Source organism: Juglans microcarpa x Juglans regia, chromosome 2S, assembly GCF_004785595.1.
Source record: "Juglans microcarpa x Juglans regia isolate MS1-56 chromosome 2S, Jm3101_v1.0, whole genome shotgun sequence".
Classification (NCBI taxonomy): Eukaryota; Viridiplantae; Streptophyta; class Magnoliopsida; order Fagales; family Juglandaceae; genus Juglans; species Juglans microcarpa x Juglans regia.
The window spans coordinates 8,711,920-8,729,150 of NC_054597.1; the positions used below are offsets into that span (position 1 = coordinate 8,711,920).

At 39.5% G+C, this 17,231-nt stretch overlaps 2 protein-coding genes across 2 annotated transcripts; one reads left to right on the forward strand and one right to left on the reverse strand.

Annotated features, from left to right (window-relative positions):
• The first annotated feature begins 12 nt into the window (after positions 1–12).
• LOC121252800 (protein NEN4-like) lies at positions 13–2,061 on the forward strand. The gene is made up of 4 exons (XM_041152616.1): positions 13–1,016; positions 1,200–1,246; positions 1,374–1,437; positions 1,737–2,061. Exons 1-4 carry the CDS (start codon positions 504–506, stop codon positions 1,824–1,826), a joined length of 714 nt encoding a protein of 237 aa, XP_041008550.1. The 5' UTR covers positions 13–503; the 3' UTR covers positions 1,827–2,061.
• Positions 2,062–16,140: 14,079 nt separating this feature from the next.
• Positions 16,141–16,689, reverse strand: LOC121253331 (chaperone protein dnaJ 20, chloroplastic-like). The gene has a single exon (XM_041153363.1). The coding sequence runs from the start codon at positions 16,687–16,689 to the stop codon at positions 16,141–16,143; it is 549 nt and encodes a 182-aa protein (XP_041009297.1).
• Positions 16,690–17,231: the final 542 nt, after the last annotated feature.

A 17,231-nucleotide genomic window follows, 5' to 3' on the forward strand; every position in this document is an offset into this window, starting at 1 on the left:
TCTTTCTATATAAACTTTAATTATTATTGCAGGAATTCCGATGGTTTACGCGTTCAAGAATTCCGTGGCAGGAAACACAAATATTCCGTACGTGCCTGTGCCTTCTTTTGATGGTAAACATATCCAAGTCACGTAAGCTGGTTGGATGGTTGCAGGGAATATTCTTTCCCAGGGGACTTGGCTTTAAATGTTTTAACATCTTCAGTAATTAACGAACTATATATAATACATGAAGAAGAAAGTTTGAACTTTGAACTTTCCCAAAAAAGGTTTCGTATAAAAAGTTTCTCCTTCAAGCTCAAAAGCAGTACAAGAGATCAAGGCAGAAATATTCTTAATGGTAATATTCCTGTCTACCTGGAATTGCTTTGGATTGAACATCCTCAAGAAGTCAATGATCCCTTCATCCAAATAAACTATTAACTTGAACTACACGAAAATCAATCTCAACAAGAATTCTATTTTTTCCACCCATTTAAAACAAGATGGCGATGATATAGAACATGATCAACAAAAACCTGGCAACGAAAAAAAAAACAGGAAGTAGTGCAAAAAAGAAACTTGAAATGGAGACCTCTACGTCAGGCAGAGAAGGTAAAGCAGAGATTGTGTTCTTCGACATGGAAACAACGGTACCCAACAGAGGTTGGAAACGGTTCTGGGTGTTGGAGTTTGGAGCAATAGTGGTTTGCCCGCATAAACTTGTTGAAATAGAGAGCTATAGCACGCTCGTGAGACCCAAGGATTTGTCAGTGGTGTCATTGAGGTCCGGACGATGTGATGGAATAACTAGGAAAGTTGTTGCAAATGCACCGGATTTTGAAGATGTTGCAGACAAGATATTCAGTATTCTGAATGGCAGGGTGTGGGCAGGCCACAACATTCGAAGATTCGACTGCATTCGTATTAAGGAGGCCTTTGCTGAGATTGGAAAGCCTGCACCACAACCAGCGGGGATGATTGATTCTTTAGGGGTCTTAACCGACAAGTTTGGCAGAAGAGCTGGAAATATGAAGGTACGTCGTACGAAGATCATGCAACTAATTTTAATCCCTGATTAGGAGCCAATTAATGTGTTTTATTTCTTAAATCTATGGTTTTTTGGGGTGTTATGTTATTTATTTGTTCATCCAATTTCACATATATGCAATAATATTATTCATCAGAACAATCTTGACTTCATTCAATTTTGTAATTAGATGGAAACATTGGCTGCTTACTTTGGGCTTGGGCAGCAAAAGCACAGGTATATGCATGTAATTTGTCTTAATTGTCGGATAATTAGATTTCATAATTAATAAGACCGATCCATGATCCTTTGGTTATAATAAAAACAAAATCCTAATCAAGGCCTTGTAAACTTTGATAAACAGGAGCCTCGACGATGTCCGGATGAACTTGGAAGTCCTCAAGCATTGTGCAACAGTGCTATTCTTGGTATGCATGCATGGTGATCTCTAGCTGATTAAAGTATTTAATTTAGAGAAGTACTCTAGTCACAAAGAGATTACACAGAAGCAATCTCACAAACTGACGTGACTTAATATCATTTGTTAGATTGTAAAATTATTTTTATTGTAAAATAAATCTAACGAATCAAATAAAACCAAGTCAGTTTACGGAATTATTTTTATATAATTTCTTTATAGATGTATCACTCCTCGTTTAATTTATCACACATGTCAATAATATACTATATATCTATTTACATGCATGCACACTTATGGAATAATTAGGAATCAAGTCTCCCAAGCGCATTGCATGGCAAGTGGCAGCTGGGCTCTTCTACAGTTATGACACGAAGTAGAACAAATGGAAAAACATGATTGCCTTGCAGATCAGAAGAAACTAACCGGAAATCTACCCCAACCTGCACTGGATATGAGAGAGCATGCAATAGTACTTCCAGCTTATACATGCGGTAGTTTGCATGGAAAAATGTATATAGTACTTTTAGTTACACTTTAATTTCTTTAATTGGTATGTAATATATATATATATATATATATTTATATATATATACACATCGTGCAATATGATTAATCATATATTGTTATAATTTATTACTACTTGTCTACAAAATTTATGGTTATAGCTAGCTAGAGCTAGAGACATCTAGATGGATATAATAATCATTTATTACTTATTTTAATTAATTGATATTCTGATCATATGATCATCCACAACATCATGAGTGACACAAATGATCAATTTTGCAAATAAAAACAGATGACATGAGGAGTAACAAATTTGGTGTGTAAAGCCCAGCCCAAGGAAATTAATTAGCATCCTCTTATAACCAACCTGCTCAACCATTCTCATACGCTACTACGTTGAGTACGTCGACGACGGAGCAAATTAGCGGTAGATAGTCACATGCATGATCTGCATTTCCATCCGACGGAGCTAGCGTTGAAAAACAAAAGCTCATCATCATCTCCTTCAATATTTGGAACGGATCGAAGACTCATCCCCAAGTTTCAAAATGCGACGGATGAAGATTGCTTAGTTGTAGTACGACGGAATGCACGCCAGTAGGATGGATATGCAGAATCCAAAAAAAAAGATTAATTAACTACGTAATCGTGAAATAATTTTTGAATAATAATGAAATAATTTGAGTTAAAATATTTTATTAAATTTTGAGAAATGAGATAAAAAAAAAAGTTGAATAAAAATATTATCAAGTTAAAATATTATTTGTATATCATTTTTTAATATAATTTTTGTTAATATAAAAAATCGCATAGCAGGCCAGAATGGGAGAAAGAGTCATTCCCGACCCATTGAGGTAGTCCAAAACTAGATGAGGTGGTACAAAGCGATGGTATGGTGCCCGTACATATATCCATAGCAGTGAATAGAAAATAAATGTACAAAATGTAAATAAAGATGGAGACACATATTCACGTGGTTCGGTAAAAGATCTATGCTCACGAATCGTTTGGAGGGCAAATCCACTATAATATGAGTATTTTATAGTCTCTCATGGTCTTTCATTTATTTCTCTACAATGGAGGTCGGTGACCTCTTTTCTGAAGAAGATAATATCCTGGAGCTCTTGTTTTGAGGTCAAAGATAACCTATGTGTTTTCATAATAGTCGCTTAGCCATCTAGAAGTCTCATTTCCTCATATCTCAAATCCCTTTTTTATATGACCCTGTTAGTGGTAGGTGAGGGGTCAACTTTATGTTACTCCTCCTTTGCGTATCTGATTTGTTTTTCTTTCATTTCTCATTTTTTTCCTTTGTTTCCTCTTCCTTTATGACATTTGTTTTTCCTTGTCCCTTCCTCATCTCTTCCCACTTGCCTCCTAATGGTTGCCATTTGATGGGTTGGACTTGGTATATTTGGGCCTACTAGTTTTAACCCCTTTAGTTACCCATGATTCTTAAAGGGGATTTGCTCAACAAGAAGGTCTTGAGAATCTTCAAGTCAACCGCGATAAAGATAACTTGTAGAAAATTGTAGAAAAATAAATTCTCGGGGCAGGTCCCTGTTTTTTGTTTGTTTGTGTTAAGCGATAAAGATTTCCACACTTGGCTTGGAGAGTCAGATAGGAGATGTACTCGACTGCACTAGATGTGAGCACAGAACTCAGCTTGGGTGAGAGACGTACTTGATCACACTAGGTGTGAGTGCATAGCTTGGTTTGGGCAGGAGATGTAACAGCATTAGGTGCGAGCACATAGTTCGATTTGGACAGAAGATGTACTCGACCACACTAGGTGTGAGCGTAGAGCTCGGTTTGGAAAGCTAGGTGGGAGATGAACTTGACCGTGCTAGGCGCGAGCGCGGAGCTTTGCTTGGAAAACTAGGCGAGAGATGTTCTCGACTGTGCTAGTTGCGAGTGCAGAGCTCGATTTGGAAAGCTAGACAGGAGATATGCTTGACCATGCTAGTTGCGAGGGTGGACTTCAGCTTGGAAAGCTAAGCGGGAGATGTGCTCTACTGCACTAGTTGCTAGCGCGGAGCTCGGCTTGGTGTTTGTTTGTATGGACTTGGTTTTGAGGGTGAGGGGTGGGCAGTCAAGGGACTGTCGCTGCCCATAGTTTGCGGTGAGTCAAGAGACCCAGCTATGTATGTGAGGGTTGGACAGTCAAGAGATTGTCATTACCCATAGTTCCCGGTGACTCTAGGAACATGGCTTTGTACACAAGGGTTGGATAGTCAAGGGACTATCACAGCCCATAGTTCACAGTAAGTCAAGGGACCCGACTTAGTACGTGAGGGTCAAACAATCAAGGGATTTTCATTGCCTATAGTTCGTGGTGAGTCTAAGGACCCAGTTTCGTACGCGAGGGTCAAGTAGTTAAGGGACTATCCACGTCCATAGTTTGTGACGAGTCAAGGGGCTCAGTTTAGTACACGAGGGTCTGGCAAGTCAAGGGCCTATTGCCGCCCATAGGTCACAACGAGTCTAAGGACTCGATTTTGTATGTAAGGGTGGGGCAATCAAGGGACTGTCACTGCCCATAGTTTGCATTGAGTCTTGGGACCAGGTTTTACATGCGAGGGTCTGGCAGTCAAGGGTCTGTGACTGCCCATAGTTTGTGGTGAGTCTACTGACTCTGCTTTGTACGTGAGATTTGGGAAGTCAAGAGATTGTCACTGCCCATAATTTGCAGTGAGTCAAGGGACCAGACTTAGTACGCCAGGGGTGGGCAGTCAAGGGACTATCACTACCCAAAGTTTGCGATGAGTCTAGGGACTCGATTTTGTACACGAGGGTTAAGTAATCAAGGGACTGTCATCGCCTGTTGCTTCGCACCGATTCCAATGACTCGGCTTTTATTTGCGCGTTGTCCGCAGAGAGTCCAATGACTCAACTTTTGTTAAAGGAGATGCTTGATTGCACTAAAAACTCAAATCGATTAGTGTAGATAATCTAAATCACAAGTGTGAGATTTCCAAACCTGAATCATTTGCTAGAGTATCGTGAGGGTTTGAGGTGCATCGACGAGGTCTACGGGCAGCCATGCTTTGGCTATGATGAGGATCTGGGGTGCCCGAGATACAGAGCAATCTATTTTGCTGAGGATAGTTTAAGATGTTCAAAAAGTGTTAGAGTGGGGCAGTGTAGCCGTTAGGATTCCCTTGGAACTTCAAAGAGTCTTGCAGGGAGAACATTCAAAACCAAATTTGTCAATAAAAATGAAATTTTAAATAGCAAGTCTGAGAGAGACGAACCAGAGCTGTTTAGCTGCCTTTTAAACTTTTCCCAATTGAGATTGTTTGCTGCTGAAGGATTTTCACATGGTGGAGGTTATCCGCCCTAGGTATTTCTTTTCTGAGTTTTTTTTTTTTTTTTGTTTTAATGGTATCACCGAACTAAATTCATTGTTCACATAGGATCAATATCCTTACTGTTTTGTTGAATACGGTTGATATGCTTTATGTTCGCATTTGAGTTGGGACTAGTGGACCCATGGCAATCACTCTAGCAAGTAGTTATTGCGATGAGCACTGGTTGTGGGTGACCACTTACTACAGGCGAGCGACTTCCATTGGTCCAGACAATGGCAGAAGTGGGACTTTGCACGTTGGCGATGAAGATGGTCGCAACCTCTTGGTGGCTTGGAAGGTCTTCATGTGTGGAGGGAACTCTCATGGCATGTAAGATCTCTATTGCGAGAGACGATGTTAATGCCTTAATTTGCACAATAGATCGGAAAGGAGGGAAGGATTATCCTCGACCCACGATAGTGATTCAAGCGTCGATACGATGGTCTTCATGTTCATCCATAAAATAAATAATAAATAAGCAAATGAGAATAAATAAAGAAAGACACAAAGATTTACGTGGTTCAGTATAATGCCAACGTCCATGGATTGTTCGGGGGGCAAAATCCACTATAATAAGTGATTTTACAATCTTTCATGACCTCACATATCTCATAATATAATGGAGGAATTTAGGAAAAATCATTTGGAATCATTATGTGTAGTGGAGTTTGGCATAGGGAGCTTCTGTCGAGAGCGTGTGGAGAGTTCATCAGATTTGTGGGGGGATCTCCTCCTTATATAGATGTCTATTTCCTTGGAGTGATTAAAGTCCAACTTGCCCTGTGAAGCATTTTTCTTTGAAAAGTCTTGAGTCTTTTTCATTTTAAGAGTCTGTGTGTCTTTCCTCTTAGGAGTTTGAATCAACTTGTCTTATCTCTTAGCTTGGTTTTCGGCTTTATCTCTTAGCTAAATTATAGGCTACTGATTTGACCCATACAGCCTATAATTTGACCCCCACGCGATTCTTAAGGGCAATTTGTTGGACAAGAAGGCCTTGAGAATGTTCAATAATCTGCAAAATAAATTTTAAAAATTGGTCTCTGGTTTCCTATTTGATCTCTTTGTTTTGTTTGTTTTGTGCTAAGCAGTGAAAAGCTCAGCTTGGAGAGATAGGCGAGAGATGTACTCGATCACATTAGGTGCAAGCACGGAACTCTACATAGGCGGGAGATGTACTCGACTATGGTAATTGCAAGCGCGGAGCTCGGATTTGTCAGGAGATATACTCGATTGCATTAGTTGTGAGCGCAGAGCTCGATTTTGAGGTTATTTATTTGTGTGGATGTTTGCTTGAGAAGTTGTTTATTGTCGGTGAATAGTGCATATTTCAAAGATTGGTTTTTTGTGTGTATTTTCGTGATCCTGTTTTGTTATTGTTACTAGTAGTGGATTTTCTGCCCCTAGTGTAAATCGTCGTTCAGTGTTCCCATTTTGGGGATGATGTTGTAGTTTGTTTGCAGTAACCCGTAATTAAGTGGTGAGGAAACCCATCGACTCATTGGGTCTGTCTTAGGCGGTTGCCGAGCCCGTTGACTCGTTCCCAAAGGAAACCCACACAAGGCAATTGTGGAGCTCGGAGGCTCGTTCCCAAAGGTAATCCACTGGCGGCAATTGTGGCACGAGTGTAAACACTCGACGTTTGTTGGAGAAAAAGTTGTGCTTGTATTGCTGTCTAGGTGAGAGGGGTCGGGCAATCCATAGAGTTTCCCGCTTGTTGGGTGCCTGGGAGGTCTGGCAGTCCTTGACCTTTCCCGTCTGTTAGCTTGTCACAAGGGAGGTCAGGTAGTCTAATGACTTGTCCCACCTGTAGATTCTCGGTGAGGTGTGAATCGGGTCAGGTGGTCTTTAACCTTTCCCATTTTCGTGGGCACCGCGAGCCTTTGAACTTGTCATTGGTGTTTCTGGGTACCGCGAGTCTTTGGACTCGTCATTGGTGTTTAAAGGTTTTGGAGGTCTATCTGTAGGCATCAAATCAACAGCTTATAATTTAGCTAAGAGATAAGGCCGAAAACCAAGCTAAGAGATAAAACAATGAATAAATAAAACAAGTTGACTCAAACTCCTAAGAGGAAATACACAGACTCCTAAAAGGAAAGAGATTCAGACTTCTAAAATGAAATGGCTTCACAAGGCAAATTGAACTCAATCATTCCAAGAAAATAGACCTCCATATAAAGAGGAGATTCCTCACAAATTTGACGAACTCTCCACACACTCTCAACAGAAGCTCCTTTCGCCAAACTCTACCACACATAGCTACTCTAAAGGATTTTTTCTAAATTATTTTATTGTATTATAAGATATGTGAGACAATGAGAGATTTTAAAATCACCCATTATAGTAGATTTCTCCCTAAACAACCCGTAGACGTAGTCATTATGCTGAACCACGTAAATTCATGTCTCTCTTTATTTATTCTTATTTACTTATTTATTATTTATTTTATGGATGAATGCAAAAACCACCATAGCGGTGCCCGTATCACCATCGTGGGTCGGGAATAATCTTTTCCTCCATTCCGGTCAATTGTGCAAATTAAGGCATTAACAGATGGTGACAGCCAAAGGAAGGTCCATGGTTGCCGGTGCATCCACACCACCAAAGACTAGCTCTAAGCAGCACGTTGCATGAGACATACGTCGTGTGGTCGAGCAAGTTGGCCAAGAAGCTTGGTTGAGTTCAGGTAGCGATGGTTAAGGGACCTATGTTGGCCAAGAAGCTTTGACCATGGCCGAGAAACACATGGTCAAGAAGTTTCATTGTGGCTGAGTGAAAGTTTGTAGGCCGAGCAAGTGGTGGCCAAAGAAGTGAACTCTGGCCAAGGAAGTGGTTGTCCGCCTGTGTAGCCGAAGAACGGTTGTGACCGAGGAGCTCTGGCAGGGCAAGCTTAGGCCAAGCAGGCCAAGGCCATTAAGGGTGGTTGAGCACGTTCTTGCCCACTTGTGTGCATGGCGGGAGATTAAACTCGCCAATGTGACGGGATGGTAGTGGCAGAGGGACACCTTGCTAGAAATCTCAGGCGGTCCTGGCAAGGGCCGGTGGTGATCTTGCCGGCCCACGGACATCACAGGGAGGGACCACTTGGGTGCATAGAAACGTGTGCTCATTGTCCGTCGTGGTTGGGGAGCACTTCGGCAATGCTAAAGAATACTGATAGTCTAAGAAGTGGCCGCTAGAATCCCCACCTAGCTCACGGCTAGCCGTCGTGAACCTCGTGGATGCACATTATGTGCATAGCCACCGTAGCCGGGGGCCACGACAAGCATGGCTTGTAGGTTGGAGACAACTCCTCCAGTGGCAGAAAATGCCGGAGGTCCTAGAGGTGCCACCGACAGCCCCACCTAGCTCACGATTGGAAGTTGGGAGCCCCATGGATGCACACTACGTGCATGGCCACCATAGCCAAGGGCCATGACGAGCACAGCTTATGGGTCGGGGACAACTCTCCCATAGCAGAAAACATCGTTGGTCAACATGGTGGACACTACGAATCTCCTCGGATTCAAGTTGAGTTGCACCCATCACCAGCACTATGCATGGCCTGTGGTTGGAGACGGGCACAGTGGGGACAGAAACTTCTTGCGGTCCACGTGGTGGCAGCCGAAACCTTCCAAGGGCCGCTAGTCGCGAGCCACATGGGTGTGTGGTGACGTGCACCTAATGCACGCACTATGCACCAACTCCGTGGGCGAAGATTGGCATGGTGGAGACAGAAAGTTCCTACGATCCACGTGGTTGCAGCCGAAACCTTCCTTGGGCTCCATCAAGAGCCACATGGGTGGGTAGTGACTTGCAACTAATGCCCACATTGTGCACCAGCTCCGTGGGGGGAGACTAGCACGATGGGTACAAAAGGTGTCGGTGGTCCACATGGTGGCCGCTAGTACCTCTATTGGGCCCACGACCGATGGGCGAGGAACTCCCATGGTGCACGGTAACGTGCACCCCTCTTGCACCGTGCATGGCATTATGCATGACATGCACAGTCATATCCCCCCACGGTGCACAGTGCACACCCGATCTGTACCCACGAGCAATGGTACATACTCCCAATGCACAGTGCACGTCTGGGTACTAGGTTTTCACCTTTTCATCTTCCTAATAGCAGTATTAATAAAAACGAAATGAGAGATAGAGAGTCGAGAGTCCTTATCTAAGATGAAATTTGATGATTTTGCAAGTCAGAAAATCATCATTCTCCCACTTTCGGTATAGAAAACAAATCAATCCCACAGACGACGTCAAATGTTAATACCAAAAATCGCACAATAGGCCAGAACGGAAGAAAGAGTTATTCTCGACCCACTGAGGTAGTCCAAGACTATATAAGGCGGTCCGAAGCAGTGGTACGCTGCATGTACGTACATCAATAGTAATGAATAGAATATAAATACAGGAAATATGAATAGAGATGAAGACACAAATTTACCTAGTTCGGTACAAGGCCTACATTCAAAGGTCGTTTGGATTGAAAATTTACTATAATATAAGTATTTTATAGTCTCTCATGGTCTCTCATTTCTCTCTATACAATAGAGGTCAAAAACCTCTTTTCTAGAGAAGATAATATCTTGGAGATCTTGTTTTGAAGTTGAAGATGACCTCTATGTTCTCGTGATAGTCGCTTAGTTGTACGAAAGTCTGCTTTCCTCATATCTTAAATCCTTTTTTATTGTGGTCTTGTCAGTGATAGGTGAGAAGGTCAACTTTATGTTACTCATCCCTTGCGTATTTGATTTACTCTCCTCCCCTTTTTCCTGTTTCCCTCTTTTTCCTCTTTTTTCTCTTCCCATCAAACATTTGTTTTCCTTGTCTGCTCCTTATCTCTTCTCACTTGCCTCCTAATGGTTGCCGTCCTTTGATGGGCTGGGCCTTCTATTTTTACTCCCTTCAATTTTGTTTTAAAATTTGAAAAAGTTATATTGTTTTAATTATTATTATTTTGTTTGGAAAAGTTGTATTGAGTTTTGTATTATGATAAGAATTAGATAATATTTTTTATTTGAGTGATATTTAAAAATAAAATAAATAAAAATATCTAACAATACCTAAGAATACCTCAGCGTCCAAATAGCCTTTAGTCGTTTGTTTTCATAACTCCTCTCAACTCATCTCATCTTATATCATTTAATCTAATCATTACAATTTTTTTAAATTCTCACTCAGAATAAAATAAACAATTCAATTTTTTTAAATCTCAAAATAAAAATAATATTAAAAAAATATATTTTAATAATATTTTATTTAATTTTTAATATTAATCTCAATTCATCTCATCTCATCTCATCTCATCCCATCTCATTGAGTGGGAAAACTGTAATAGCCGATAAATAGGTGTAAGCAAATACTAAGAATCCAAAATTTGATAAAGTAAAGAGATTATTTCAGATTGAACTTCACTTTCATCCAGCTATTATAATATATATATATATATATATATATATATATAAGGTGCATGTCAGCTTAATTTATTGGCATCGGCAGCGTTCCTCAATGTCTATTAATCCATGCAGCCTTCAAACACCAAAACATATATAAAATAAAAATAACTCTTAACGTGAAAGAATTAAATAATTTGCCTCGTAAATAAGGTTATCTGATCCTTATGTTCGGGGTAGTGCGCGCGGGACGACGACTTTAGGGGAGTTGTTGTTCCCTTGTGAAAAAACTTCGGTAACGGCACTTCGTGCATATTCATGTACGCTAGTGATGATCCAATTAATTAATTAATTAATTATTCTACGAATGATTGGATCAACATGATGTCGATCTCTAATTTCTTGTATTCACCGTCATCTCCCTTTATGGACAAAAACCTCTCCCAAAAAAAAAAAGAAGAAAGTAATAAAGAAAATCTATTTATTGTCTTCATGCAGTAGGAAGCAAATCAACAGTACTGTCACTATAAATCTAACTTGGCTATTGATGTATCGCATAATTAATATTGCAAGCTGCTAGCAGATAAGATGTGTTTTAATTTGGGGCAGAAGCTGAAGATGCCAAAAGGAGTACATTTTGTTAGGTTGGGAGATGAGGGGAAGGAGGAAAGTAAGAGCTTGTTACTGAAGGAGATTGAGCGATGGAACAAGAAGAAGCAAGATCAGAATATTAATATGCAGGCTAATCAAGTTGATCAAGCAGCAGCAGCACCACCTCGCAAACTCCTCTAGAGACTAGATCCATGTAAAGTACTAAATTGGCAGATCATTGGGATGTTTTTGTTTTTGAACGTAGTACGTATGCCTCCTCAAACCGATTGCTTTTGATTTTGTATATTTATTTCCTACCGCTTTCATATATATATGGAGTACTGAGAGTGCTTCTTAATAATGGGTATTATATATTTTGTGAGTTCGGTATCTCTTACAAGAAGTGCTCTCATCCTAAGGCAAGCTGATACGGTCAATGTTAAATCTCCTAGCTCGCCTACTTTGAAACCCGAGTTTCTATTAATTTTGTACGAAAAGATAAAATTCCAATTATTACATAAAAATAAAATGCATAATAAAATAAGTGCCTCCCAAGAAACTTGGCCCAAACCGACATAAGAATCAGTGCTAAAAGCGATATACAGCAAAACATCACCATAAAATAAAAAAATAAACTCCAATTTGTATGTGGAATAATTTTTCTTAGAACTCAATAGCTTCTCACTAATAAAAGCAATGGGTTTCCCCTCTTGGCTCATAACATCGCCAATACCAACCCCATAAACATTGCAGTGCACCTTAAAGACTTTTTCAAAATCAGGGAGTATCAAAATTGATGCTTTTGTCGTGTTTTGCTTGACTAACTAGAAACTTTTCTTTGCCTCTTTAGACCGCTGGAATGTTCAACCCTTGAGGCACTTTGTGATAAGAGCAATCAGAGTGTTGAAATTTCGAATGAGTCGACGATAGAAAAACGTCAATCCATCGAAACTCCACACATCTTGTAGGGTCTTGGGCATTGGTCACTCCAAAATGGCTTCTACTTTGAACTAATTCGCATGAACACCATAAGTAGAAACAACAAATCTAAAGAATGTGACAGAAGTAGTAAAAAATGAACACTTCTTCTAATTAACAAATAGGCATTCATTTTGTAACACATCAAAGATAGCTCCAAGGTGCTCCATATGCACCTCCGTTGTCGGTCTATATATGAGAATGTCATCGAAGTAAACAACGACAAACTTCCCCATAAACAGCCGCAATTCCTTATGCATAAACCTCATGAATGTACTAGGTGCATTTGACAGTCCAAAAGGCATGACCATCCACTGGTATAGACCATGTTGTGTCTTGAACATTGTAAGACCCGGCCCAAGATTTCTAAGGTCGAAATGTGGGCCTAAATAATTGGACTCAAGCCCATTAGAATTGGACATAGCCCACCCATCTGTGTGATGGGCCAGCCCAAGGCCCAAAAACATTAAAAATGCCCAAACTCGCATTCGTATACTCATCAAACCATGTGTTTATAAGCTCTTCCATGTATCACGGATATCTCTTGAGTGATTTCCTACTTTGAAGGGTTTCTTAATTCATTACCGACTAAACTTACATGCTAAAACCCTCAATTATACACCCTCAATTATATTCCCTCTTACTTATGCAATTTGATTCGTCATGCCAACACATTCTCACGGCATCCATAATCAAGTAAAGCAACCCAATGCATAGGAACTACTTCAAGTCTAATTTCTCCGCCACAGAGTCACCACTCCCTCTAGCCTATGGTAGCAAGGCTAGCCCTCTTTTCTTATTCAAAGAAAAGTGGAAGCACTACAATAGAAACCCTCTTTTGGAATGAAAAATGATTTTGTCCCATAATACAATTAGAGACGAAAAAATTTTGTCCCTAATTCATCCCAAAAGGTTTGTTGTAAAAGACATTATGGGACGAGAAAGAAATTTCATCCCAAAAAATATCTTTTGGGAAGAAATCTTCCTAACCCATTCGAATGAAAAAAAATTTCGTGATGAAAGTATTTCATCCCTAAAAAGCATTCAAATGGCCAACTTTCATTCCAATAGAGAATATTGTTCAAATTGTTACGATATAAGCCTAGCATTAAAACCTTTTAGTCACGTTCAAATGGGTTGAGAAAAGTTTGAATGTTGAGACCATACATGGCTCGAAGGTGTGCAGTTACAGTTCGAACGATAACTCAAATTGTTTAAATAAGAAAGTTGCTAATTCAAATGACGTTTGAATAAGGGTTATAATCGTTCGAACTATAAACTTAACGTTCGAATGTAGATTCAGTCCTAAATTCTGTGCATTCAAAATTTCTATTGGTTTGGACCACATCATTATATTGTTCAAACGATATCAAGTTGAGTTCAAACACCAACTCGAATATTGGTTCAGCAATAACTTTTGTTCAAATATTGCTTGTTATTCAAACAACAACCCGAATAAGTGTTCAAGTTAATAGTAAGATTATATACGGCTTCTTGTTCGAACATCGACCCGAATACGTTTTCAACTTTCCAATTTTTGGCACTCTGCTTGTTGTTGAAAGAAGACTACGTCCGTTCGAACATCAACCTGAATAAGTGTTCAAGTTACTGCTTGTTTACATATTGCCTTTTGCTCAAACAAGCTTTTCGATAGTTCGAACACCTATGTAGAATACGTGTTCAACTTCCCACTTTTTCACAGGTTGCTTGTTGTTCAAACGAACTTTGCATTTGTTTGAATAACAACCAGAATACATAGTTTAGGTTACATCTTGTTTACATACTACTTGTTGTTTGAAAAAAATTTATATTAGTTTGAGCAAAAATCTGAGTTTGAATTCTAGGTCCAATAGAATTATGTCTCATGTTTGAACTATGTTCCTGTCCATTTGAACACAAACCATAATACAAAAACTACTTAGAATACTAGTGTATCAGAATGCTTTGACTATTAATTGATCTTAACGTTTATTTTTCTTAATTTGCAGATTTTATACATGATGTCTACTTCTAGATCAAAACATGCTAGGTCATCAAAGGGAACATGGTTGACTGCACTAAACTGGCCTCCTAGGGAGATACTTATCGAGAGGGTTGTTAAGCTTAGTGACTTCAATGACATCATCTGGGAGGGTAGGGCCATGGAGTCTATATTCACTAATAGGGGATGGATTCCCATCTGTGACTAGTCAGAGGTTGCCTATCCTAACTTGGTGTACGAGTTCTATCAAGGAGTCAGTGAGATGGGTGTCTCAAATGAGGCATTCACCTTCACTGTACGAAGGGTGAGTATTACACTCTCAACTGACAAGATAGCTAAGATTCTTCACATGACTGGTGAGCTCGGTGCATACACTACATTGGAGGTGGTTTAACAAGAGGATGGAACCGAGGAGCTCATGGAGCAAATTGTCCCAAAGGATGAGCTTTTCGACGAAGAGGTATGTTGGTTAATGGTCGAGGATACAACTTCTCCTTATCATGGCGGCAAGGCCATCCGGCAGGTTGACTACACAACATTCTTTCGAATGTTGGCACCAATCGTCTCGTATAATATAGACCCAAGCAAGCATATGATGAATTTCAGCATTGATCGGACTAGATTCATTTTACGATTGGTGGGAGGCTATCTGACTCATCTAACTCTCTATTACCTATCCTAAATAAGAGATGAGTCTAAGTATTTTTCTGGGAGTAATCTGCCATTTGCACTAACGATCTCTAGACTAGTTGTGTCTGCGAGAGTGGAAGTCACTTCATTTGAGCATTGGAAATCAACAATCAGCTTGATAAATATCGTCACCTTGGGCAAAAGCGTGGGCATCTCCAAAGTAGGTAGCAATTAAACCTCTTGAGGGCACGAGTGTTCCACCCTCAGGGAGGCGTACTACTGCCTTCGCAACAACTGCACGTACAGATGAGATTGCTGATATTGTGCACAAAGAGATCTGTGCGGCAATTCCTGAGCTGCGAAGAGCCTTCTCGCTGATATTGAGAGGAGTATGATGCCTCTCATTGATCGACATATAAACAGGGTGGATGGTTGTTCGGAGGAGATATGGCTGATTGTCAAGACTCTGGACATGGACTAAATTAATTACTAGATATTAAATTTTGTTTTGTGACATGTTATATTTTTAATATACTTTTCTTATCTAGTTAATGGTTTTACACAATGGGCATTGTGTAAAAATGTTTACCCATGATCTGTTTTTATATTTATTTGAATTAAAACGCTATAAGTTCGAACAGAAACTTGAGTTCGAACTACATGTTTTTGTTCGAGCAACATTATCTATGTTCGAATGAAAAAATTTTGATTCCAACAACATCCAATACTTTGCGCCCAAACTATATACAATTATCCTACCAAAATGTCTATTCGAACTACAATTATATATGTTTGAATAGAAATTTATGTTAGTTCAAACAGTGTATCATTAGTTCAAATCGTAAATCTATTTGAGGACGATATTTTTTTGTCCACTACAAGAAAATTGCTTATTTGTGAGAAGTTATTTTTAACGAAAATGTTTATTTTCTATCAAAATAAGTCTATTTTTATCGTAAATAGTCGTTATCGTTACAAATAATCCGTAAAAAAAATATTTTTTTTTCTTGTAGTGGTCCCAAATTCTTCCATTCGAGCATCAGGTCTCTTGTTCAAACGAGAATCAGACTACTGAGACTTTTTGGGCCGAACATTATGTCCCTCAAAGTGACCTTTTGGGCCAAAAAAATTTCGTCCGTCCAAAAGATCAGATTTGTTGCAGTGAGAGGACTCATTCGATCTAATTCCAATTCAAACTCATTGGAAACGAAGCAAAATTGAAGCTGCATGAATTTTTCCACAAGTTAATCTAATTATAGCTTATTTGTAATGAAAAACTAATAAATTAAATCTTTCTACATCTCATGTCCTGCATATTTCTTCGTCCTGATCTCCATTCGGATCTGAGACCTCTTCTTTAGTCCAGAGAGCTGTTTTTCCCAGACTTCCTTGGAAAATCGGGATGAGTAATTCCTATTTTCCTCGGCAGAAACACCCCCGATTTCAGACCACGTAATTGTCTTGACTAAAGCCAACTCGTAATCATACATCTGACGCGAAATTGGATCAGAAAGTGTCTCGTAAGCCTTCCTAAGCTCAACAAATCGTTTGGTGGACTCTTGTTTTGCCGATGGAACAGGACAAACATCGGGGTGGCATTGGAGAGCTAAGTTTCTGTAGGCCTTCTTTATCTCATCGAAGCTAACGTTCCGATGATCAGAACCAAGGGAAAGAACTTCATAAAAGTTGGTGATGTCCCTTTTTTGCATGGCCACCTCATTAGATCTACACGATATATTGTTGAACTCATGATAAGCTTTTCTCCTGGATGATCTTGTTTTCTGTAGCTTTGGTACCAGTACTACTGTAGCAATCTTCGGACTCATTCGCAAGGAGATCTCCATGGCGTGCGTCCCCGCGTCTGTCGTGAGAGAGAGAGAGAGAGAGAGCTGAGTATGGATGAGTACTTGGTCTATACCATGATATATATATATATATATTGTTGTATAGTGAAATTTGTACCCCATGAATTATATATATATTGTTTACCTAAACCATGGATTGATAAAAGAACGTTGTTTTGACCTGATCAAACCATCGTCCTTGTCTCCATTAAGGCTCCGTTTGGATTCATGATATTGGTGATTTCCATATCGATCAGAAATCAATTTTTTGAAGTAATGCTACATCGATCCGCGCACCGCATTCTATGATTATGCATGCCACAATGAGATGATCATATAATTTCTATATATATATATATATATATATATATATATATATATATGTCAAGTAATTAAATTACTAAATCAAACAGTCCGAATATTACTACCATTAAGAACAAAAGTGGCCGTGATCAAGACGAGAAGAACAGGTGAGAGTTTTACGTACCCAGCCAAAATTTAATTAGAATCAATCGATGCAGCTTCAATTCACCCATGCAAAC

Bases quoted from the DNA above. Each gene is read 5' to 3' on its own strand.
- LOC121252800 (XM_041152616.1), top strand. From the start codon at position 504: ATGATCAACAAAAACCTGGCAACGAAAAAAAAAACAGGAAGTAGTGCA. The intron at 1,017-1,199 runs GTACGTCGTACG...TTTTGTAATTAG, and splicing joins GAAGAGCTGGAAATATGAAG to ATGGAAACATTGGCTGCTTA. The intron at 1,438-1,736 runs GTATGCATGCAT...TGGAATAATTAG, and splicing joins GTGCAACAGTGCTATTCTTG to GAATCAAGTCTCCCAAGCGC.
- LOC121253331 (XM_041153363.1), bottom strand. From the start codon at position 16,689: ATGGAGATCTCCTTGCGAATGAGTCCGAAGATTGCTACAGTAGTACTG.